General features: G+C 33.7%; 3 protein-coding genes and 2 non-coding genes across 5 annotated transcripts; 4 read left to right on the top strand and 1 right to left on the bottom strand.

Moving 5' to 3' along the window:
- The first annotated feature begins 4,181 nt into the window (after nt 1–4,181).
- Nucleotides 4,182–7,654, top strand: LOC142609939 (rop guanine nucleotide exchange factor 7-like). Its single transcript, XM_075781664.1, has 7 exons — nt 4,182–4,922; nt 5,018–5,134; nt 5,291–5,445; nt 5,969–6,043; nt 6,128–6,418; nt 6,498–6,854; nt 6,945–7,654. The coding sequence occupies exons 1-7, from the start codon at nt 4,301–4,303 to the stop codon at nt 7,443–7,445; spliced, it is 2,118 nt and encodes a 705-aa protein (XP_075637779.1). The 5' UTR covers nt 4,182–4,300; the 3' UTR covers nt 7,446–7,654.
- Nucleotides 7,655–8,185: 531 nt separating this feature from the next.
- Nucleotides 8,186–8,257, bottom strand: TRNAP-AGG (transfer RNA proline (anticodon AGG)). The gene has a single exon. It is a non-coding gene; the product is annotated as a tRNA-Pro (tRNA).
- A 6,725-nt stretch (nt 8,258–14,982) lies between these two features.
- TRNAD-GUC (transfer RNA aspartic acid (anticodon GUC)) lies at nt 14,983–15,054 on the top strand. The gene has a single exon. It is a non-coding gene; the product is annotated as a tRNA-Asp (tRNA).
- Nucleotides 15,055–19,190: 4,136 nt separating this feature from the next.
- LOC142608894 (uncharacterized) lies at nt 19,191–21,955 on the top strand. The gene is made up of 3 exons (XM_075780553.1): nt 19,191–19,619; nt 19,785–20,045; nt 20,699–21,955. The coding sequence occupies exons 1-3, from the start codon at nt 19,191–19,193 to the stop codon at nt 21,953–21,955; spliced, it is 1,947 nt and encodes a 648-aa protein (XP_075636668.1).
- A 2,854-nt stretch (nt 21,956–24,809) lies between these two features.
- On the top strand, nt 24,810–25,672 carry LOC142609941 (uncharacterized). Its single transcript, XM_075781667.1, has 2 exons — nt 24,810–25,213; nt 25,492–25,672. The coding sequence occupies exons 1-2, from the start codon at nt 24,874–24,876 to the stop codon at nt 25,506–25,508; spliced, it is 357 nt and encodes a 118-aa protein (XP_075637782.1). The 5' UTR covers nt 24,810–24,873; the 3' UTR covers nt 25,509–25,672.
- Nucleotides 25,673–25,708: the final 36 nt, after the last annotated feature.

Below are 25,708 nucleotides of genomic sequence, written 5' to 3'. Positions count from 1 at the left end.
CTATGACTCCATCACTCACAACTTGCCATATACACAAATTGTGGCAAAATTTGTGGTTCTAGCATTACTGGAATACTATTTTTTCAAAAGAAATATAAACTAATATTTACATTTTAAATTGTAACTTTATAAGTCACGAGTATTTAATTGTGTACCATTTATTTTACAGTATAAAAGTATCTATAAAAAAAAAATAATAATAAAAATAAAAATAAAAACTTATCAAATCATATCAAATTTTATTTGAGGGGAGTCCAATTAAATCTATAAATTTCAATTATATTGTAAAAGATCATAGAGGGATAATTGTTATAAAATAATTATCATTTTAGTAATTTTTTTTATACCTATTTAGTAAAAGGCATGAATAGTTGAAAACTCTTTTAAATATTTGATATATATATATATATATATATATATATTAAATATGACAAGTTATTAATATTATACATTTATTTCATTTTTAAATTTATTAATTAAATTATTTATAACGTCATCGATTGGTCCTTTAGTTCGATCCCGGTCAGACCAAATAACCGAGAACCACTCCTCTTTTCGGTTCTTTGAACGGTTCGGTTTTTAAAATCATGGTTACTGATAAGCAAAAAAATAATTTTAATAGCAGGTTCAAATTAAAATTTATAACAACTTACCATCTAGAATTTATTGAAAAAATACTGTGAACTTAGCATTTCTCATATTTTTGGCCTTAGTCCCTGAAACCTGAACCACAATTTAGCAATCCCCATTTGAAAATCTTTTGATGTCATGGCGCAAAGCTCAGTCATTATCTCACCACCCGTATCTGACTCACCGTGGAGTTCCTTATAAGCCCAATTTTAGACCCTACAATTCAAGGAAGTAGGCCCTTCTTGTAACCCAATTACTAGTGGAGTTCCTTGTAAGCTCATTTTCAGCCCAACAATGCAAGGAAGCAAGCCTTCACTGTATGCCCATTCTCAGCCCACACTGGATATTAAATGAAAAAGGCCTACTCTTTCTTCATAAACTGGGCTTCATGTGGGTTGGCTTGGTCCAATGTCTTGTGCAGATGATGACATGTGATTAAAAATTAACTTTTATGAGCATCCTATCGATTCTAATGCACAGGACTCATTGGACAAAAGCATCTCCCAAATAATCTCTTATTTTTATTTGGATAAATTGATTTAGCATATCAAATAAGAGAAATTTAGGTGTAAATGATGATTTAAAGGTGATGACATTCTTTATGATATTCGATATCTATGATTTGAACCTCACATTCTCCCTCTCCCATTATCTACTATAAATAAATAAATAAATAAAACTAAATCCCATACCTAACCTTGGGCATGTAATAATGCAATTTGTCATGGTAACCTGAAAATTTTCTGTGTCAAGCCTTAAGTGTTAACTGATGTTCAAATTCAAAATAGTAAGTGATTCTTGCATTTCTCATTTACTTCTTTCATGCCTTGTGCAAGTAGCAAATTGAAGACTTCACCAGTTTTACACAAGTTTAAGCAATTACACAATTTACTACATACCTAATTATTGGTAAGAAAAGGGCCTGGCCTTTTAAAGGTTCAACATTCAAAATTTGAAATGGAGCGGGGTTGATGGAAGGGACACAAGGTATACATGTATAAACTTTAAAAAAAGGAAATCAATCGCAACAATTCGAAACCAAAAAAGTAGTCTATGCAGTTGTAGTCTTTAATAACTGGGAACACAAACAGGAACAGCATGAAAAAAAAAAATTGAGTAACCTTTCCCTCTACGGTTTTTCAAATTAGCAGTCAACATCAAGAAAAACAAAAATTGCTAGCTGTTGGAGGGAGCCTTTCTTTACATTTTTCAGTTGGAACAACCAGCACTATAATCAAAGTGGAATTAGGGGAGGTTCGAAAATCATAAAGTCTTGCAAGGAAAGTCACAAAAGATAAAAGGGCCAAGCAGTGCATGTTAGACGAGATTATTATCATGAAATCCCAACTGCAACTCTTTCTCGCAAACGTGTCATATTTCCTCGCAATATTTTTTTTTTTTTTTTTTTGATAATGATTATGCTTTGTTCGTTCATTTTTTTAATGGGCTAAGATACTCTTCATTGGATAACACCGAATAAACCGTTCCTCGTTACTACTTATGGGCTATGGCCTGCATATATTGGTCATTGTACTACTTCTATATTTTTAGTTTGGGCAGGCGATGGAGATGACAAATAACTGCAGTTTAAGAGTCTGTATGGTAATATTGTTCTGGTAATGTTGTTTGTATTTTTTGAAAATACGTATAAGTAAAAATACGTGTAATGTTGTTTAAACACTGAAAATTGTTGTTTAAAATATACTACCAAACAGTCCTTAAGTATTTTGAAGAGCCTAACGTCTTTATAGTTCAACTTATTTGTATTTTTTTATATTTTCAACGAAAACTTTCACGTTTGAATTTTTCTTGAAAATTGAGATACGGGGCCATGGGCTGAACTAACAAATAGAGAGGGGAAAAAAAAAAAAAAAGGTTAAGAGCATCTCCAGCAAATTCTCCAAATTTTTATACTGTTTGGAGAATGAACAGTGACATTTAGTTATTACCTACTCACTTTTTCAAATATACTTTCCAACAGATTATCTATCACATTCTCTATCTCATTTAAATATTATTTCTTCATTCATTCTTTATTCTTTTTTTAACAACTACACATCTTTCAATATTTTTTTTATTCAATATCTGATTATTATAATAGAAAAAAAAACATTTGGAGAATGAATAGTAGCCCATCAGATTTGATGAGCTACTGTTCATGAGCAAAAAAAAAAATCCAAGTATAGAGAAGCTGTTGGATGCTAGTTTTATGGTCTCATTCTCTATTATAGGCAATATTTTGCCTTTAAATATACCATTGGAGATGCTCTAAGAGGAGTATGATTGGTAAAATCTATAATCTCCTTTGAGTTAATATAACATGAATTGTATAATATAAGAGCATGTTTAACATAGGAATACTGCGTAGACCCGGCTTGCGACTACAAATTGTACCTTAAAACCCTAAATGATGTCCCACAGAACACCATTGTGAAGGAATGAAAGTACACTGTCCTTGTTTCTAAGTGCACTTGGGTGTCCCTTTCCCAGTTTCCCTGTCTGATTAAGGAGGCTAATTTTAGTGTTAGCCCAGGGTCTACCTCTCAATTCACCAAAGTGGCCTGCAATTTTTTGAATTTACTTACTTTTGCCCTGAGCTGAAAGACAAAACACCCCTTTAGGTTGTCTTTAGTATTATCAAAATGTGGTTGCTCAGAGGCCAGAGCCAACCAAATCTAGCTTCTAGTAGCATCCCAAAAAAAAATAAAAAATCTAGCTTCTTTCCTTGCTTTGTCATCGGGGTTTCTTCTGTTTTTTCTTTTCTAATTTAGGTGCTAATAAGAATTAGCCTGAACAAATATACGAAGGGAAAGAAACAGTGTGTTGACTAGTGAAACAACATGCACATAATAAAGTCAATGTGTGTTTTGTGACAAAGATTTGCTTCCCATCAAAGAATCTTTCATTTATCTTCTTTTTCTTTTTCCTTTCAGCAAGTAAAGAGTAAAAATAACAAGAGGAGCTATATATTCTATACAGTCCACATTTCGATGCTTTGTTTTTACATTATATAAAGATGACTTACAAAATACATTATCGCAGACAAAGTGGAGCGGAAGCATAATAAAGGGTACTGAAAAGGCATAATAACCTAAGCACATAGTAATACAATGGTCATCAAGGGTTGTTTGGTAATGTACATTCTCTGGTTAAGGTTAATCCAGTCATTTTAACTCGTTTTAAAGAGCTTCTTTAAGAGGTTATGAACATCATGAAGATTAAAATTGGTAGAGACATCATTGACAGATCCGTCGCTTACACGATTCCCATGACCTTTCTTTATTATATTTTTCAAACGACCATAGAATAATTAATACACATATTATGATTTTAGATGCCTTGTTTAAGCAAACCAAAGCAAAACAATGCCTTGTCTAGACTCATTTCCTGTCTACTAGCACTCGTACTTAAAATCAGGGAAAATTTTGGTGCAGTTCATTATAGAGAGCTCAAAAATATAATACTAGGTTGAATGAAGAGGGCCTTCAAAATCATTCATGTCACTTTCAAATCATGTGCTTGAGCAAGCTTGAGTAATCATGACTAGCTTCACCACCCTTCACATGTAAGTCTACTACTACTACTGCCAAGTATAAAGCTCCTCCACAAGAAACATATCCATCAATCTCTTTCCATTTTGCCTATCAGTGTCAGACATGGTTGAGACCTTATGGATAGAGCTTTCAACCACCAACAAGAAAGAGGAGGAACCCAACAACAAAAACAACATCAGCAGCAACTCAAGCTTTGTCTGCCCTTGGTGAGGCTCAGAAGCTTCGATAACCACAAGCCGTTCTGCATTTTGGCGTATTGGGTATCGAAATCTCTTCGAAATTTCTATAGCAAAGTTACATTCTCAAAAGGGCTTTGCTTGAAAGGGCTCCAGTTTCAGTACAATGGCATGGTGGTGAACAACTCTGTTTTCTGTGATTCGACTGGTGTTCTTGAAGAAGAGAAGGCTGTAATGGACGTTTTAATTGAAAAGAAGGAAGGCATTGAAGATAAAAATGAACGGTGTAAGAAAAATGGGGTTGAGATTGAAACATTTGCGGATTTGATTGAAGAAGAGCGCCGTGAGAGCAGTTCAAGCTCTGATTTTATGACCTCTGAGACGACAGGGCTCGAGGAACAGAGTCACAGTAGCTCTGAGTCATCCTCACCACCTCCTTCATTGGGTTGGCCTGTTCAGAAAGCTGAGGTACCTGACTGCACCAGTACTAATGTTAATGCAGATGAAGAAAAACCCCGCTTGGATGAAAGGAATTTAGAGAAACAAGGTTCAGCAATATCAGGTTTTAACTCTCTCTCACAGTGAGACACATACAACCACACACACACACAAATGTTAAAATTCAAATTAATCTGATTTGGGTTTTTGGCATGATAGAGATTGAGCTGATGAAGGAAAGGTTTTCAAAATTGCTGCTTGGAGAAGATATGTCTGGTTGTGGAAATGGGGTTTGCACAGCATTGGCTATTTCAAATGCTATTACTAATCTTTGTGGTATGTCATCATTCTGAATGTTTTCTAGTTCTTACTACATTGATTGGTTTGCAATGCAATTTTATGAGATGTTGGTTATGTTTTAAATATAACTACTACATTGAATCTCCTTCTGATGGTTATTGCTCATTCTCGACTCAATTTTGCAATTTGTAGCCACTCTATTTGGGCAACTTTGGAGGTTGGAACCTCTATCTCCAGAAAAGAAAGCAATGTGGCGAAGGGAGATGGATTGGCTTCTTTGTGTTAGTGATTACATTGTCGAATTGATACCTAATTGGCAGACATTTCCAGATGGAAGCAAACTTGAGGTACAATCGAATTCCATTATGAAGTTAAAAGCTGTATAATCTTTTTTCTGATCTGCCATCATGCTGTCAAGGCAGAATCATTTCTAAGTACAAATGCGCATTTGCAAATTGGCTACTGCTTTATGGGCAAGTCTGAATGTCCTGCAGAAATTAACTTTGCCCCCATCAGTTTTTTGTGAACTTTTATTATAATTGTACAAATTTTGAATCATTAACCACTATTTATGGCAGCCAACATCTCAAACTATCGGTAAAATTTTCAGATTGAGGTATTTCAAGTATTCAAGTAAACTTTTGTCTTAGTCACTTCATTATCTTCCCTTTTTTGGCTGCATTGCAAATAGTGGATTTGTTGTTTCGAATGCTATATTAATCACAATGGTTTATTGCTTATCTTAGGGACGTTTAAAAGAAGTTTATTACTTTTTATAACCATATCAATCTTGATTGGTACATAGGTAGTGCAGACCAAGGCATAAGTGTTTTGACTTGTTTTCACTGTTTTGGGCTCATTGTAATTCAGGTCATGGCTTGCAGACCCCGCTCAGATCTTTATGTTAATCTACCCGCCCTACGTAAACTGGATAACATGCTTCTTGTAAGAGTCTCTAGGACTTTTCAGTTTTCACTTTAAAAAACATCAGTTTCAATAGGACATTCCTAATTTAACTCCTTTTTGCAGGAAATATTAGATAGTTTTGTCAATACAGAGTTCTGGTATGTTGACCAGGGGATTTTGGCCCCTGACGGTGATGGATCATCCTCTTTCCGAAGAGCACTTCAGCGCCAAGAGGAGAAATGGTGGTTGCCTGTGCCCCGAGTTCCCCCTGGTGGCCTCCATGAAAATTCAAGAAAGCAATTGCAACACAAACGCGATTGCACAAACCAGATATTAAAAGCTGCCATGGCAATCAACAGTATAACTATAGCAGATATGGAAGTCCCTGAATCATACTTGGAAGCTCTCCCAAAGGTATAAAATGTTCACATATTTCTTTTGTCACAATACTAAAAGAAACATGGTTGTTGAATTGTCTTTAACTTGGTTTCAGAATGGAAGAGCCAGCTTGGGAGATATTATATATCGATATATTTCATCAGATCAGTTTTCTCCTGAATGTCTACTAGATTGCCTTGATTTATCAACTGAACATCAAGCTATTGAGATTGCCAACCGAGTGGAGGCCTCAATCTTTGTATTTCGCAAAAGAGCCAACTCAAAACCTGCCAATAATACAACCCGATCCAATTCAAAGTCATCATGGGAAATGGTTAAGGACTTGATGGTTGATGCAGAAAAAAGGGAATTGCTTGCAGAGAGAGCAGAAAGCCTACTGCTTTGCTTGAAGCAGAGATTCCCTGGTCTACCACAGACAGCCTTAGATATGAGCAAAATTCAATACAACAAGGTTCACATATTTCTTAGAAAAATTGATATTTATGAAGGACTTTTAATTTTAATTTGACACTCAATTGAAAAAATTTATTCTGTTATCTAGGATGTTGGGAAATCAATTCTGGAGAGCTACTCAAGAGTATTGGAGAGCCTGGCCTTTAATATTGTAGCACGGATTGATGATCTGCTATATGTGGATGACTTGACCAAGCATTCAGATCAATTCTCATCACTCTCTAAAGTTGGTGTGATTGCTCACAAGAGTGTTCCAATATCATTTTCAGTGCCCATCTCAAGCACTCCATATAAATCAGCTTTCGCCACGCCAAGCTTTTCACCATCACAGCTAGTTAGCCCAGCAAAGGGTGAAAGATCGCCATTCATAACTAGCAGCAAGATTCCACACCGCGGGCTAGGCGTGAAAAAGGTTCTGACAGATTATCTTAGTATTGATACAAAAGACTATGAGAATGCTATTGAGAAGTCAGATACAATATCAGACACAATAAGAGAAGTGTCAGCATCTCATACTGGAATAGAGTCTGCTGGCTGTATGAGAGACCTAGTAAACCCACCAGCAAAGGACTCAATTTTGGAAAAATGACACTTGAGTTTGGGCCTTTAGAAACCAATCTTGAATGCTTGTAAACCAGCTCTTTTATGTTTTTTTTTCCGTAGACAAGAAGGTATATACGATATTGGGAATGTTTGTTATGTTTAGTGCTTGTAGTAACAAGATGTGTAATAGTGACAAGTTAAATGCTTCATGTTCTCATAGGCATTTATTATTCTAAAGTTGAATTTTTTTTTTTCCCGACTGACCCAACTCAAACTGTGAAAGTAAACAGAAAGAAATAACTGAACTATATGATCCTTTGGGTGAAATAGATGAATTTTCACTCGTATATCACGCACTCAAATCGACAAATTCTTTGTGACACACTGACACTTCGTGCTATAGATTTCTACAAAATGTAAATTGTCTTCGTAGCCTGACATGTTAGCACAGTAAGGAGGTGGTTTTTCTCAAGGACTGAAGCTCCTCTGCCTAAAACTAAAAAACATGGAATGAGGATTTTGTAGTTCACATATCGTTTCTACAAAATGTAACTTGTCTTCGTAGCCTGACATGTTAGCACAGTAAGGAGGTGGTTTTTCTCAAGGCCTGAAGCTCCTCTGCCTAAAACAAAAAAACATTTAAATGAGGATTTTGTAGTTCACATTGACTTTTTGATATCCATACGAACAAAACAAGTTTGGTTTTTCAGACTCAAAGAAATCCTACCATATTCACAGGAAGCCACACGAAAGTCAGAAGTCCTCTGCGTAAATAAAAAATAGATGGGGGCATTCCGAGAATTGAACTCGGGACCTCTCGCACCCTAAGCGAGAATCATACCACTAGACCAAATGCCCGCATTTGACAACCGGATAAATAACTATATTATTAACACATAACATTTATGACTGACTGTCATAATCTTTACTCTTTACATAGATCCACAAACATCAGATTTCTACCACCTCTTTTTTATCCTTTTTTTTTTTTTTTTTACTAAGGAGTAATGCTAAAACCGCAACTTACTTACATGACAAGAGTGGTGGAGTAAAAGTAGTACCCATGGATACCTAGACCTTACCCAAACCCAATTTTAATTTTTGAGTCTTTAAAAATAAAATAAAAAATTGGACAAAAAGTTATAATTGAATAAATTTGAAACTTAGAAAACTTAATTAAACAAAGGTAAAGATAGAGGATTGAAACGAATTTCCGTCAAACTTAAACAGTGCAATTTTCATTTTTACCTAAATTTTAAACCATGAAACAATGAAATCTAATTAATCAAATGCAATATTGAGACTTCATTGAATATTAAATTACCCAATTTTAAATTAACACTAAAAAAATTCACATCAATTGTATGTAAATTATACAGTAATATATATAAAATAATAATAAATTTTCTTAGAGTCAAAAAATAAAATAAAATTATTTACTTTAAATATGACTTATGACAATAAATTCAAGATAAGAATGAGAGAGAGAGAGAGAGAGATGCAATATATTTTTCCTCCTCTTTAAGTATAATATTGTGAGATGCAATATGTTTTTCCTCCTTTTTAAGTATAATTTTGTGCCATGAGACCAAAATTGAGATGCAATATGTGTTTCTTCCTTTTTTAAGTATAACATTGTATCATAAGACCAAAATTTATGGGGTTTTCTTCATTGGGACCTTAAACAATTGCCTCAACAGCCTATAGTGGAGCAGGCCCTAATTTTTTTCATAATTCCTCTTTTTGTGTGCTTTGAGTGGTAGAGTCCATATAATTTACCTCAAAGTATCAAACTAAAAGTTTAAAACGTATTTAAATTTTTGGGAAAATTACAAAATTCTCGTTCAGTTTATTAAAACTTACACATTACTACATTAGTCATTGTAATTTCAAAATACATTAGTTTTTTTCCAAAAAGAGATATGATTCTTTAAACTTTAGTCCTTCCAATAACCATCCGTTTAGAAACTGTTAGTTTACACCATTACCTAACTAATAATTTAATTGTTTCTAAGAAAAACTAATAATTTAATTTTTATTACAAAATACTAATATCTTATTTTATTTTTTGAATTAATAATTTAATTAAAAATCCCAAATTACCTTCAATAGTATAAATGTAAGTTTCATTAGATAGTAATATTGCTTGTAATATTCTTTATATTCACTTGACAATTATTAGTATTTTGTCTAATTTACCTATTCCTGAATAATAAGCAACAAGTTTTTTCTTCTAAAAAAAAATGGAATTATTAGTAATAACATAGCCAACTCATATTTTTGGCAATTAAAAATAAATTGGATGATAATAATAATAATCTAACATTAAACATATGCATTGAAATTAAATTTCCTACTTTTTTTTTTTTTGGAGGAAGTAAATTTCCTACTTAATATAAAGGAAATACAAGACATTTCCATGTGGTAGAACCAAGATATGGACCTAATCAATTCTGGAGCAAATGATAATTGCCTAAAATAACCCAATGACAACTTTTTTATTTCTTTGCAAATAATTACTGGCCAAGTGAGGTCTAGTTTTCCGTAAATTTGTATTTAACTGACACCAAACATCTATCTAAAAAATTACACTTTTCCACCCTAAACCATACACATTTTACAATTTACCTCTTTCTCCAAAACAAAATTAGAGGGTAAATTTGTTTTTTAATACTAAATTTTGTTAAACTTAACAGCAAAACTAACAAAAGGAATAAACCAATTTTTCTTTCTTTATTTATTTAGAGAATCAAAAGAAGAGTAAACCTGAAGTTAAAAGACTTAAACTTTACTCTCCCCGTCCTCCCCCCTTTCCAAAAAAAATGCATGGATTAATTTTTTTTATTTTTTATATGACAATATTTGGGGTGGGGAAATTTGAATCTTAGATATCTTCATTGGAAACACCAGGAGATGTCATTGAGTTAAGGCTCTTGGAAAATGCATGGGTTACTTGTGTCTTTCTATTTTGTAGTTGCAATTTTTGTTGACATCTCAATTTGATAGAAATTAAATTGTAGGTGTTCATAATAGAAAGGTCAAAGTGTAGGTTTCAATAAACCTTAAGTAGTTTTTGTTATAAATTGAAAGGAATACTAAGAAGATAAAGAAATGTATAGAGAAGATAGTATATGAACTTCATTCATTAAGTGGTCATCCACATAAATTATTATCAATCTTGAATATAAGTGTGTCTTCCTTTATAATTAGCTTTTATATATATATATATATATATATATATATATATATATATATATGTATGTATGTATGTATGTATGTATGTATGCTAAGAATCAGATGGAGAGAACTCTTAAGAGTATAACTCCATCCCATTAAAGAATTATATGGAATGCCATGCATTAAAGAATCAGATGGAATGCCATGCATTAAAGAATATAACTCCATCCCTTTATGAAAGTAACATCACACACTCTTGTAACTTCATACATTTACAACACTCCCCCTTCGATGACCACTCACTAAGAATGTGCCTCATTAAAACCTTACCAAAGAAAAACCCCATGGGAAAAAAACCAAAAGCGAAAGAAAAAGAGTACAGTATTCTTGTGCCACTTTGAGTGTCTTAGGATTGCCTCATTAAAACCTTGCAAATAAAAATCCAGTGAGAAAAAACCTTAGCGAAGGAAGAAGAGTACAATTAGCACACATCCTTTAAAAAATTTACTCTCCCTCATGAGTACATAGAACTTTCATTGTTCATGGTAAAAATATCCTTAAGTCAACGCATGCCAATATTGTGCACCATCTTCTTAAAAATCACAGTTGGTAATGGCTTAGTGAACATATCGGTCAAATTATCACATGATTGTATCTGCAAAACATCAATATCGCCACTCTTTTGGAGCTCATGTGTATAAAAGAATTTTGGTGCAATATGCTTGGTTCTATCACCCTTGATATAGCCTCCTCTATTTTTTAGTGATACAAGTGGTATTATTTTCGTATAATATCATTAGACTATTTTTTATTGGTGATAATCCACAATTCTCACGAATATGTTGAATTACCGATCTCAACCAAACACATTCACAAATCGCTTCATGAATTGCAATAATCTCTGCATGATTTAAGGAAGTAGTAAAAATTGTTTGCTTAACAGATTTCCATGAAATAGCAATATTTCCATAAGTAAATATATATCATGTTTGTGATTGGCCTTTGTGTGGATTAAAAAGATAACCTGTATCAGCATATCAAACTAACTGTGGATTTGATCTATTTGGATAAAATAATCTCAAATTAGTCGTCCCACGAAGATAACATAATATATGCTTAATTCCATTCCAATGTCTTTGAGTTTGTGCAGAACCAACCTTGCTAGTAAGTAAACTGCAAATGCTATATCAGGTCGTGTGTAATTTGCAAGATATATCAAAATACCAATTGCACTAAAATATGGTAATTTAGGACTAAAAGTTTCTTCATCATCTTCTTGTGATCTAAATCGGTCTTTCTTAACATTAAGTGACCAACTTACCATTGGAGTGTTCTCATTGTAGTATAATATAACCCAATAGAGAAAATATGCAGTTTTCCCAATATGAGTTTCTATCTAGATACTATTATTGTAATATATAAAAATTATTCATTGCCTTCATTATTGGTTCTAATATTATAACCATTATAACATATATCCTTAAAGCTAAGTAATTTTCTTCTAGATTTAGAAGAATACAAAGTATCGTTAATACAAAGTTTTGTACCATTTGGCAACATAATAATCGCTCTACCAAAGCCTTCAATTAAGTTCGATGAACCTGATATGGTATTGACATTGGCTTTGCATAATATTAAATTTTGAAAATATTTCTTATCTTTAAGAATCGTACGAGTTGTTGCTGTCTGCTAGACAAAAATCTTCACTAGTCATAGTTAATTGAGACTTGAGAGAACTACACAAATAACCTTTGTTGTTTAAAGAAAATTAGAAATATAACTTCCTTTTTGAAATTGGGTAAAGAGTCGTACTGATAACGTGTTATAAATTAAAAGGAATACTAAGAAGATAAAGAAATGTATAGAGAAGATAGTATATGAACTTTATGCTTTAAGTGGTCATCCACATAAATTGTTGTCAATCTTAAATACAAGTGTCTTCCTTTGTAATTAGCTCACATATATATACATGTTAAGAATCAAATGGAGAGAACTCTTAAGAATGCAACGCCATGCATTAAAGAATATAACTCCATCTCTTTATAAAATTAACATCATACACTCTTATAACTTCATACATTTACAACAGTTTTTATAATTTTTCCTATTTTGTTTAAATATATGATTGCAAATTATGTTTCTACTACACACAAAATATTATAAACGCAATGTAATACACAAATAAATTATTTTGTAATCCATTAAAAAATGTTTATTAAACTTGACAAAGGCCCCCCAAGATTAAATAAGAAAGGTTTTTTTAACATTTTTATAATTAATGATCATATAGAGTATCAATATGTAAATAAAAAAAAATGAAAAAATTATCCAATTAAAATATTAGTCTACATTTCTTGTAGGGAATTCAAACAATCAAATATCAAAATTTAACTAGTTTTTAGTAGTCTTCCTTTTCCATATAACCAACCAAACTATTTGATGAAATTCATATTCTATTTGCAAAATCATTTATAAACAGATTTCATAATTATGAGTCCATAACTGTCATTTTAACAATTTTCATAACTCGAGTCTTCCAACACTTGAACAACACAAGTATAAGGGTGCAAACCACCAAAAGCTTGGGCAGAGGTTTGGGTAGTAATAGTTGCATTTCTTAGAGCATTAGCATTGATGGTGCCAAAAATTTATCAATTTAGCACCATAAAAAGCTGTCTTATCTATTTTACCACTTCACTTTACAAAATACCCAATATTAGTGATTTTATTTTAACATTCAACACAATAAAATAATATGTACAACACAGTATTGTTTTAATAAAATAATATAACTTTTAAAAAAATATTGTTTTTTTTTTTACCATCTTAGCTATAGTGCACAACCATCTTTGGTGCCAAATTTTCTGACTTTCCCTCTACCATTGCAGCATGCTTTTTAATATGGGCGATGCTAAAAATAACTTGATTTTTTTAGCACCACCAATACTAATACTCTCACAAAGTGGAGCGAGTCTCAACATCATTTTCAAACAAATAAGGCCACCCCTTGAAAAAAAAAAAAAAAAAACTCCTTTTTTTTATTTATTAGAGTGTAATCAAGAATCAGTTGGGCTTTTGTTCCTAATTCTAAATTGGGGGTATTCCCTTTTCTTGGGCCAATTGTTGACCCATCTCCCAAGGGCCAAGCCCCAAAATGCAATTTAAACCAACTAAACCGCCACCCATTACACACTATATGAATGAGTCCATTAGCCACGTCTCAATTCAGGTAACCCAAAGAGGAAGATTGTTTATCAAGTTCGATCGACCTCAGTCAGGTGGAATTTTAAAAAAAAATTTATTCTAGTAAAGTAGAAATGTGCCTTGCAATGAGTGTGACAAAGTTTCTTTTACCCACAACTAGATGATTTTTTCCCACCAATGGATTTGGTTTGGTTAGGTTAGTTTTGATAGGAATAAATCCCAAAGTCAACGAAGCCAAACAAAGGTAACAGACTAGTTGATATACTAACCACGAAGTAAATAAACAGGCTACTACTTAGACAGGCTTACCTCTCGGACGGACTTACCACACAGACGGACTCATTACTCGGACGAGTTTCTTACTCTAAGGAAGATGGACCCAGGGTAGACGAATGGGCCTAGCTAGAACCACGTGGCGCCTACGTAACATGCTTAGCTTCCAAGAACCCCAATATGGAGAGACCTTGCGCCATACGTATAGCCATAAATCTGGAATTCCCTATAAGGAAAGGATCCCATAAAATATGGGCATTAATGAAAATCTTCTCTATAAGGAAAGACATTCCTTACCAAGGAATAAATGTCTGCTCTACACAACTATAAAAACCCTAAAGTCTCTCGCAAAAGGAGGTATGCATAATTCCTCAACTCTGGCACTCTAGAGTTGTAAAGATTCTCTTCTTAACTTAACCTTCGGAGGGTCTTTGACCGGTACAACACCGGTACTCTCTGTAAGGTCTTCTCTGTGTATGTGTTTTGCAAGTTCCGTCAAGAGCACGTGAGGACCGTTCGGCTCACTGACAATTTTTTGCATCATCATATTTAGTCCCTTTTTTTAAAGCTTATTCAATTTATTTATTTATATATAACTTTTGAAATTCATTTTTTTGGGTTGTATATAGTGTTTTGGAGTAGATACGAAACAAACATGACACAAGGTATAAAAAGGTCCAGATTTTAGTGGCATGTTTTGTCCTATCCATTGACCGTTACTTCAACACACTAGATAAAAGCTCACCCTTTTGGTAGTAAGTACTTCTTTTTGTTTTTTGTTTCCATTTACTTGAGTTGCACCCGAATCAAATATTTGTCAAATATTCAGCAGAAATATAATCATGATTTTCATAATAAAAATAATAATAATAAAGTCCAGCGTAGTTTAAAGAGGTAACAAGGATGTAAAGCCTAGATTGAACATCCAAGTCGTTGTAGTATAGTGGTGAGTATTCCCGCCTGTCACGCGGGTGACCCGGGTTCGATCCCCGGCAACGGCGTTTTTTTTTTTTTTGATTAAATTCGGCTGAGACTTCCGTAATTTCAATACCTCATGCTCGCTCATAGTTATAGGCCGTCTTTAGTTGGCATCAGATGGTTGAAAACGATGCCTACAACTACAAGACAACTTAACCTTTAATTATCTCTTTATTTAATTAGTTTTGTTGAGATGCACAATCTGCTACATGGCTTTTCTGGGACATGAGTTGCAAGATTAGGCTCTCAAGAACTTGTATGGTATCTTGCAGCATTTTGCAATGGTGGCTAGGTTTATTTGTAGTAAAAATTCACTGCAGCTAATTATGGTTTGTTTGGATGTGTTATGTACTTATGTAAGTTATGTTTGAAGATGTCTCTTCTCTTCTAGAGTTTAAGTTAGTCAATTTATCAGGAGGTAGGGTATGTTAGTGTTCTAGTGTATGAGCCTCTAGGAGGTCTACAATAGTTGGCCCAAAGTTTATTTTTAGAAGGCCCAAAGTTTGTTATTTCTCATTTGGTGTTGCTGTAGTAAGTAGAACAATACCAGATTAGTTTTTGCAATTTAAATTTTGTCTCTGAATGTTTAGCAAATTACAATGAATAATGATTTAAATTTTTGGACTAATAAATTATGATAATGAATTATAACATTTTTCCCTATACGGTCAAAATTTCACTTTTAACCTCAAAATTGTTTTTAGCTTTAAGGGCTCTTTTAAAACTCTTTAATGAACTTACCAAACGTTTAACAATTTTCTTTAAAACAGTTTTAAGCCTCAGCTTAGCGGCTTCTTTTTTCCTTCTTTATTATTAATATTATTCTTGTTTTATGTGAAAGAAAGTGTAGAAGGGGAAGGGTGGCAACTTCTACACATCCAGTGCAACAATAAAAAAAGATATATACTAACGCGCTCACTAGTGAAAATCAAGAAGAGAACTCACATCCAAAACCAAAGTTTTATTGGCCCAAGGCCTGGCCTTTAGACTACCTGTCCTGTTGGTTCTTAAAGCATTTTTTAGCAGTGCTAGACACATCCAAAAGATGTTTCCATTAAAGGATAGTTTTATTGTAAAAAGTCTATAAACCTAAATAAAGTGAAATGAAGATATTATTATGACATTTTATGATTTATTAGTTAATGGTAATTCTCTAAGTTTTTCACATTTAGATTGATATTTATTTCTTTCTCATAAAAAAAGATTATTATTTACTTATAGATATGTATAATTAAAAATATTTACAAATAAAAGAAACACTATCTACAATATATTTAAAATATGAAAAGAATAAAAAAAAAATTTTAAGCATACAAAGTAGAATTTAAGTTAGCAAAAGACACTATTGCAACTTCATTTTAGCAATGGTATCACTCATTAACTTTAAACATGCATAGGTAAATACAAATTCAATAGTAACCAAACCAAAATTAATTTTATATGATTTAGGTGTAAAATTTAATAAAAAGAGATGAAAACTTTTTTTTAAATTACTTTACCTTGGATAAGGCAATGCATTGAAAACTAAAATCTAATTTCTAATATTGAATTTTAGAGAGAGAGAGAGAGAGAGTTTAATTGAATATCAAATAAGATCTCTTCATAAATTCGGTACTAAAAAAACTACAAAATATAGATGGAAATCTTACGCATGAACAAAAAATCCAAAAAATTAAAGAGTTAAAAAAATTTAATGAAGAATGAAATAATACAATGGAAATCTAACAAATAAATATAAGCATATTAATATTAAAAAATGTTAAATAAAATTTCTTATAATATAAAAAGATTAAATTTAGTTTCAAATTCATGTATTCATTTATAAGATTTTACTAACAATACACGTTATAATGTTTTTATAAATAATGAATTTTTTTCAAAATTTAAAAATCCTACTTAAGATTGATTATGTTACAAAAAGACTAAGTGTATTAGTTATATTATCGATTAAAAATAATGTTAGCAAAAACTTGAATACAAAGCTTAATCAACAATTTTGCATCTAAAAAAATAAGATTAATGTATTTTAAAATAAAAATAATAATATATGGAGTTAAATAAATATTCTTTAATTTATATTTAAATTTTTTTTATAAAAAAACTCACACTTAGGGCACATTTTTGTATGCTGAACAGAGATTACAATAGAAATAGTAATCTTAAACACTGGGAACAGAAAATATTGTATTGAATAACTATTATTATTCATTTGATTAGTTGTAAATTAGTTGTTACACTTGAAAATTTTGTAAATGATGTATATAGAAAATTTTTATTTTTTGAAAATATATTAATTACAAAAGTTTTTTTTTTTTTTATACCTACGAAGGAAATGTTATTAGAGCACTTTTAGTGAGGAATAACCATCCCTCAAATTGAGGAATAACCATTCCTCAAATTAAGGAATAGCTATTCCTAATGAATAATTATTCCTTATAATGAAGATACAACCAAATAACCAAATAATTATTAAACGTGAATAATCTTTCCACATGCCAAATGTTTATCTTAATATCCTAATAATTATAGTTTCATCCCTTCAATTAGTAGTTAGTTAGTTACACATGTTGAGATAGGATGAATTAGAGCATTCACAGCAGTGGAGCTAAATAGCTATATTGCTATTTTAGCTTCACTCAAACCACAAAATCCCATACACAGCAGTGGAGGCAAAGCTAAATTTTTTTAGCTTTGCGCTACAGTGCTCATGTATCAATACATGAGCACTGTAGCTGAAAGTTATAAAAAAAAAAAACTATTTTATTCGGGTTTGATTAAAAAACACATATCACAGACTCCCTCTTTCATTTCACGCTCTCTCTCCTCGCTTCAGTCACTCCGGAAAGCTCATCCATTTCAGTCTCTCCTTCTCTGAAGCTCACCGCCCTCTCTGAAGCTCACCGCCGACGCCGTCTTTCTCTTCACAGCCCTCTCTGAAGCTCACCGCCACCGCCGCCGACGCCGTCTTCTCTCTTCAGTCACTCTGGAAGTCTCTCCATTTCACTCTCTCCTTCACTTTCTCTTCACAGTCGCTCTCTGAAGCTCACCGCTGACCCACGCCGACGCCGTCTCAACTCTCTCAAGCTCACCGCCGATCAACCTCAGCCCACGCTGTCGAAGCTCTCAACTCTCTCAAGCTCGCCGCCGCCGGCCCTTACCGTCTTCAACGTCACCGTTCCACCGCCGATCAACTGAGACCCACGCCGATCAACCCTCTCGGCCTCAGACCCACGCCGATCAGCCCTCTCAGCTCACCGCCGATCAGCCCTCTCAGCTCACCGCCGATCAGCCATCTGTTTCACTTCAGGTCAGTTGAACATTTGTGAATTGGCAAAACGAATTTGTATGGGACAGAATGTATTTGGGAATTTTCTGTGTGCAGGGTAATTTTCTGTGTGTACATATTCAAGTCAGTTGAACATTTGTGAATTGGCAGAACGTATTTGTATTGGACAGACTGTATTGGGAATTTTCTGTGTGCAGGGTAATTTTATGTGTGTATGGAATTTTCTGTGTGTACAGAATGTATTGGACTGAATTTTCTGTGTGTACTGAATGGATTGGAATTTTTCTGTTTGCAGGAATTTATGGATTTCATATGGATTTCATAACCATGATATTACTAAAAAAAGAACCAAAATGAAGTTTGTAAAAAGAACCACATGGAATTTTGTGTGTATGGAATTTTCTGTGTGTACAATGTTGGTTGACTGATTTCATCTCTGTCCATCAACTAGTACTAAAAAAGAATTTAAGTTTTGATATAAAGTTTAGATTGGGAATTGTCTGTGTGCAGGGAACTTTAGCCAATTTTTTTTTCAAATAAAGAATTTAAGTTTAGATTGGGAATTGTCTGTGTACAGGGAATTTTAGCCAAATTTTTTTTTTTGGGCTTTTGATTCAGAGCATCTATGAATAGACAAAATATATTTGTATTGGAATGTTGTGGGATTTTTCTATTTGCAGGAATTTGTGGTGTGGTTTTCTTTATTAGTGGGATTAAGCTACTGTCAAATTAAGTATTTATGCATAATCATATTCTATTGTTATGATTCTAAGTATTTTAAGTTTTGATATAATTATTCGATTGGAAAATTTTTGTGTGAAAGGAACTTTACATTTTTTTTTTTGGTCTAATTTTATGTAGTCACGTAGAGACATGGAGTCATGTAGGGACCTACTATATTACACGGGTATCATGAATGGGGATATAGAAATTGACTCACAAATTTTAGGAACATCTCAAAATACTCCTGTGTCAGTTTCTGATTCTCCACCTGAAATTGAGAATGCCTCTTCTACAAAAGGAAAACGGGGCGCTAACTTTAGTGTAGAGGAAGATCAACTCTTAGTGTCAGCATGGCTTAATACTAGTGTTGATCCCGTAAGCAGTAATGAACAAACACAAGCTACATTTCGTCAAAAAGTTTGGGAATACTTCATGCAGTACAATAAATCCGATAACACACGTACTATTACCTCCTTGTTAAGTCGTTGGGGATTGATCAGTGAAAGGACAAATAAGTTTGCAGGGTGCATGGCTAAAGTTAACGCACTTCATAAACGTGGTATAACCGAACAAGATCAGGTATAAATTATATTGCATTAGTGTTAATATACACATTTATCAATAGTTTGAAGATTCTAATCATGTTATATATATATATTTTTTTAGATTATCAATGCGAAGGCTTTGTTTTTGGAGATACACCAAAAACCCTTTCTTCTTGAGCATTGTTGGCTCATGTTAAAGGACCAACCAAAGTTTGCCAATCTTAATGGAAGATCAAGAGCATCCGTGCCTCCAACTCCAGAGTCAACATCTATTGGCGAAGGGGGCGAAGGGGATTGTGGGTCCGGACTTGGTGATGGTTACAATCTTGAGAGGCCAATTGGTAAGAAGGCCGAAAAAGCCAACCGAAGGAACAAAGCCACCGGAAAAGATGTAGGGGAATATTTGATTAAGAAAATGAAATTTATTGAGGATGCAACTCGATTGGAAGAGGAAAAAATGGTTATTGAGAGGGAAAAACTTACAATTGAGAAGGAAAGAAGTGAAGAAAAACTTAAGATTGAGAAGGAAAAAGTCATGATTGAGAAGAAAAAATTTGAGATGCAATATATGTTAGAGGAGGAGAGAATCATGATGAAAGATACAAGTGGCTTGACCGGAGCACAAAAAGCTTTTTATGAACAACTCCAAGAGGAAATCATGGCAAAACGAAGTTCACGTAATTAATGGGTTTGATTGTATTTTGGATGTAGCTTAGGCCTTTATGTATTTTGTAGTGGCTTATGTAAGCCTTTAAGTATTTTGGTTGTAGGCCTTTAAGTATTTTGGTAGTAAACTTTTAAATTTATGGTATTTTGGTAGTATTTTGTAGTGCCTTAAAATTTATAGTATTTTGGTAGTAAACTTTTAAATTTATTGTTTATCTTGTTTTGCTTTGATAGAAATGAGAGCAAGTTGTTGTTGTTTTGCTGAATTGTTGTTGTTGCTGCTGATGCTTTGATAGAAATTAGAGCAAGTAAAATTTAAAGTATTTTATAGTATTTTGGTTATATTCAATTTGTTGTGGCTTATGCGTAAATTTGTTATATTCAATATGTCACTTGACTTTTTAATCTTGGATCTATAGTAATAATTGTTTTTCAATTGTCTTGAAGGTTGCATCCATGAATCGCTCTTTGTTGTACAAGTTGCTTCTTGATGACTCAGATGAGGATGAGGTAATTGAAGAACATGTTATGGAAACATCACAACCTAAACGTCGTTGCTCTATTCGACGTAATCATTTGGCAGGCCATGAGAGGCTTTTTCTTGATTACTTTGCTCCCACGCCAGTATATCCACCCGCTTTATTTCGTAGGAGATTTCGGATGAAGCGTTATCTTTTTCTCCGTATTCAATCTAAGGTAGAAGCTCATGACTCTTACTTTGTCCAAAAAAGAAATAGTGCCAACAAACTTGGTTTATCTTCATTACAAAAGATAACTGCTGCACTTAGAATGCTTGCGTATGGAGTATCGGGGGATTTGCTAGATGAATATGTGCGGATTGGAGAAACTACTGCATTAGAAAGTTTGAAAAAATTTGTTACTGCGGTAATTGATGTTTTCTCTGAGGAATACTTAAGAAAGCCAAACAATGAAGACATTGCTAGACTGTTAGCTCATGGCGAACGCCGAGGTTTTCCAGGTATGTTAGGTTCAATTGATTGCATGCATTGGAAGTGGAAAAATTGTCCATCTGCATGGAAAGGTCAATATTGTGGTCATATTCGTGAGCCTACTATTGTTTTGGAGGCAGTAGCATCATATGATCTTTGGATATGGCATGCATTTTTTGGGTTACCTGGGTCAAATAATGATATTAATGTGTTAGAGCGGTCTCATGTATTTAATGAACTTGCTGAAGGACGTGGTCCTGCAGTACATTACTCAATCAATGGTCATGACTACACAATGGGATATTACCTTGCTGATGGCATATATCCAAAGTGGGCAACATTTGTGAAAACAATCCCATCTACACAAGGACCTAAGCGAAAATTATTTGCAGCAACCCAAGAGGCGCATAGGAAGGATGTTGAGCGTGCATTTGGAGTGCTTCAAGCACGTTTCGCAATTGTCCGTGGACCTGCACGCTTTTTCCATCTTGAAACACTCCAAAAGATCATGAAAGCGTGTATAATTCTCCATAACATGATTGTTGAAGATGAACGGGATGATAATGAAGTGGTAAATTTGGATTATGAACAAATTGATGGAGTGGATAATCCTCCTATGCAAGTGTTACATGAACAAAATGATGAATTTTTGTCATGCATTGAGAGGTATGGACGCATTAGAGACCGAGACATTCATTTTCAACTCCAGAAGGACCTTGTTGAACATTTATGGCAATTGCATGGCGAGTCATAGGAACTTGTGCGAGTGTGTGAGTTTTATTGTAATTTAGTTTGATTTATGTATGTGAGTAATCTATGGACTACATTGTTCCAGCTATAATATGTGTTTTATTTTATATGTTTTATTATAAAGTTCCTCTATTTCATAATTTAGTTTGAGTTTTGTATATATATAATTTGGAGTTAAAATAAAATATTATTGTTACGTTATCATGATGATTGAGAAATTGTTTTAGTAAAAAAAAAAAAATGTATAAGTATAATTTGGGCGGTGGTGGAAGGGTCGGTGGCGGCGGCAGCCGCGGTGGTGGAAGAATCGGTGTTGGTGGTAGTGGTGGCGGTGGTTGTGGCGGTAGCGACTGCGGTGGCGGTGGCAGCCGCGGTGGTGGAAGAATCGGTGTTGGTGGTAGTGGTGGTGGTGGCTGCGGCGGTAGCGACTGCGGTGGCGGTGGCAGTTGCGGTGGTGGAAGAATCGGCGGCGGTGGTGGCAGCAGCGGCGGAGGTGGCAGCGGTAGCGGTGGCGGTAGCGATTGCGGTGGCGGTGGAAGAGTCGATGGTAGTGGTTGCGGGTAGTTGTGATGGTTGTTTATTGTAATGAATATATTATTTTATTGTAGTGGATATATTATTTTATTGTGATGTTTATATTATTTTATTGTGTTAAAAGCTAAAATAGATCCACTGCTGCAGCATGTTTTGTAAAGTGAATAGGTAAAATAGATAAAGTAACTTTTGGTGGAGCTAAAAAACTAAATTTTTAGCTTCACTGCTGTGGATGCTCTTAGTTAATTAGTTACAATAGGATAAGGCCATGTGAACAATAGAATAGCTTCATGCATCTTTAAATACCTAATTGTAATCGGATCATTGAATAATATTGCAAATTGTAGCCTTATTGCATTTCTCCCTCTTAACCTCTACCTCGAGTCTAGTCAAATCCCATACAATTCTCACCCTTTTCCATACACTTCTCATCCATCCCCTCTAGAAATTAGCGGGTTCTTAACACCAAACATGACCTTCAAGTTATCACTTGAAGTCTTAAACTGTATCAAGTTGGTCATGCTTATAGTGCAAATGGTTAAACTAAGATTTAATATTCTATATACACCTTTTAATGGGTCATTGGAATAAAAAGAGAAAACAAATAAAGGGAAAAATTAAATAAAAGACCCAAAATTTTAAACCCTAATTAAAAATTAGGTTCAAGATTTTAGATGTTGACAATTAAAGAATCAAACTTATGGAACAAATCCAATTTGAATACTTTGTCCATTTCAGAAATTAATTTTTGTAATTCTAGGCAATAATGGAGTAGACTAAATAGAGAAATCATTAACAAAACCGTGTTTCATCTAGCTAGGTAACTTGTTGCATTTCTAACAATCACTTTCTTTTTTTAAGGCAGAGCTTTCTCTTCTCAAATGAATTTCCTATCTCTATCCTCTCTGTTCAATAGCTGTCAAATTGATTTATGAATAAGCTTTAGATGAAACGTAAATTTTAATCAGTAATTTTTCGCTTTTCTAAATCCATTACTCTCCAAAATAACGAAAATGAATAAAGGCTTCAAATCGAAATGATTTCATAAATTTGGAACTTCAATTGGCAAAATTATAAAATTAAAACTTAATATGAAATATAATATAAAATTTGGGCCTTTTCTTGTTATTTTCCAAAAAATAAATAGTGTCGGGAAAGACTATTAACCATTTTGTTGTTTTGATAGGTAGATGGTGGGAAGAGGGAGGTGGGGTTCAAACTATAATTACCACAAGGATTGTATCACTATTGGGCTATCACTAGAACTCCTAGGACTATTAACCGAGCATTTGCTCATTATTATTATTATTATTTGTCTACTATAGCATAAGAATCTATTTTTTTTATTGGGAAAAGTTAACAAGCACTGCCCGGTGTTTGTTAACATTTCTTTTTTTGTGTTTTACTCAAAAAAAGGAAAAAAAAGTTGTCAGAATAATTGCCAAAAACTGAAAAGCTGCTAAAAAGTTGAAAAATTTACTAAAAAATTACCCAAAACTGTATTGTTAACGGGCACCTTATGGTGCCCATTAACACAACCCTTTTCTATTTTATATGACTACTTTTGCAAAACACCCATATCAAATTATCTAGTTTGAAAGTTATTCCAATAATTTTTTTTTCATTCACATAACCACTTTTTTAAAACACTCATGTCACTCACACACAAACACCAATTGAAAAAGTAAATTGAGAAATGAATAAAATATATCTTTACATAATTTTAGACAAACTGATGCACGTGATTTTTTGGATTGGTTGGCCTAAATTTTGCAATTATGCCGTTTTACATATGCAAGTGCTCTAATGGTTGCATTATTTGGCTTTTTCCAAACTAGGTGTGCAAACATTGATGCTTAACTAGGTGTGCAAACATTACCAACAGGCGACCACGAACAAACAGATCCTTGGTGGTTGGTAACTGGCTTATCATGTAATCCACCATCACTAATGGTTACACCTGGAAGGATTGTCTAGAAGTGCTCTAATGGTTGCATTATTTGGCTTTTTCCAAACTAGGTGTGCAAAAATTGCCGAAAGGCGACCACGAACAAACAGATCCTTGGTGGCTGGTAACTGGCTTATCATGTAATCTACCATCACTAATGGTTGCTCCTGGAAGGATTGTCAAGCAGGGATTATGCAGATATTGGATTCACCAACTTTAATTCAGTTGATTAGACAATGAAGTGGTTCTAGATAATGCTCAAACTAGTTTATTTAAAGGAAAGTGGTGCAATAAGAAAATTGTTTTAGTGCAAGCTCCATTAGGACTAAGTGGGTGATTGGAGGAAGCACCGAATTGCAGTATAAAACCTGTCCCTAAGGAAAGCATTGCAGCATTGTGAGATAGCAGAAAACTTGTACATTGTGAGATATATTGCAGGAATGGAGGCTCCAATTAAGTTCATTTGCCTTCTGGGCTTGCTTGTGCTTGTCAGCATGGCTGGTCTGGAAAGGGTTGATGGGGCAGGCGCATGTGGAAAATCTACTCCAGACAATGAGGCTATGAAACTTGCTCCTTGTGCAACTGCGGCACAAGATATGAACGCAGCTGTTTCTGACAGTTGCTGCCAACAGGTGAAGATACTAGGCCAAACCCCGGCTTGTCTATGTGCGGTCATGCTTTCTAATACTGCCAAAAGCGCAGGAATCAAGCCTGAGATTGCTATCACCATCCCCAAGCGCTGCAACATTGCTAATCGACCAGTGGGATACAAATGTGGATGTGAGTATAGTTCATTATTTTACACTTTTCATTGAGTTTTGCTCTCTATTTGCGTTGTTAAAAGATTTACATGTAAAAGGTTAGAGTAGTCTAAAATAAATTTCAGGGTAGATGCTATCTTGTGGTATAATTTTTGAAGTTAAAAATTGCAACTATTTATATTGGAGGACAAAAATCAAACTTAATCCAAATTTCAGAGATGAAAGTTTTATTTCAAACCTTTTTTTTTTTTCCCTTCTATCTAATCACTTCTAAGATCACTATTGGTAACATTGCAGCATACACAGTGCCTTAAAGGGAACAGAAGGTATTGAAGACTGCGGATTGAGGCAAAAGGTACTGAAAAAGCTGGTAGCTGCTGGTGTAATAATGGCTGTTGCTTTGGCTTGTGTATTTAGGCAATAAAACCTACCAACTTATATGCCTCGATATCTAATGATATATATCCGTTTAGTGTAAGATCTGGGTTTAAAATGATTGTCTTATGCTTGTTGC

Source organism: Castanea sativa, chromosome 9, assembly GCF_040712315.1.
Source record: "Castanea sativa cultivar Marrone di Chiusa Pesio chromosome 9, ASM4071231v1".
NCBI classification, from domain to species: Eukaryota; Viridiplantae; Streptophyta; class Magnoliopsida; order Fagales; family Fagaceae; genus Castanea; species Castanea sativa.
The sequence above is the reverse complement of the archived record's forward strand: the minus strand, read 5'-3'. Positions and strand labels throughout refer to the sequence as shown.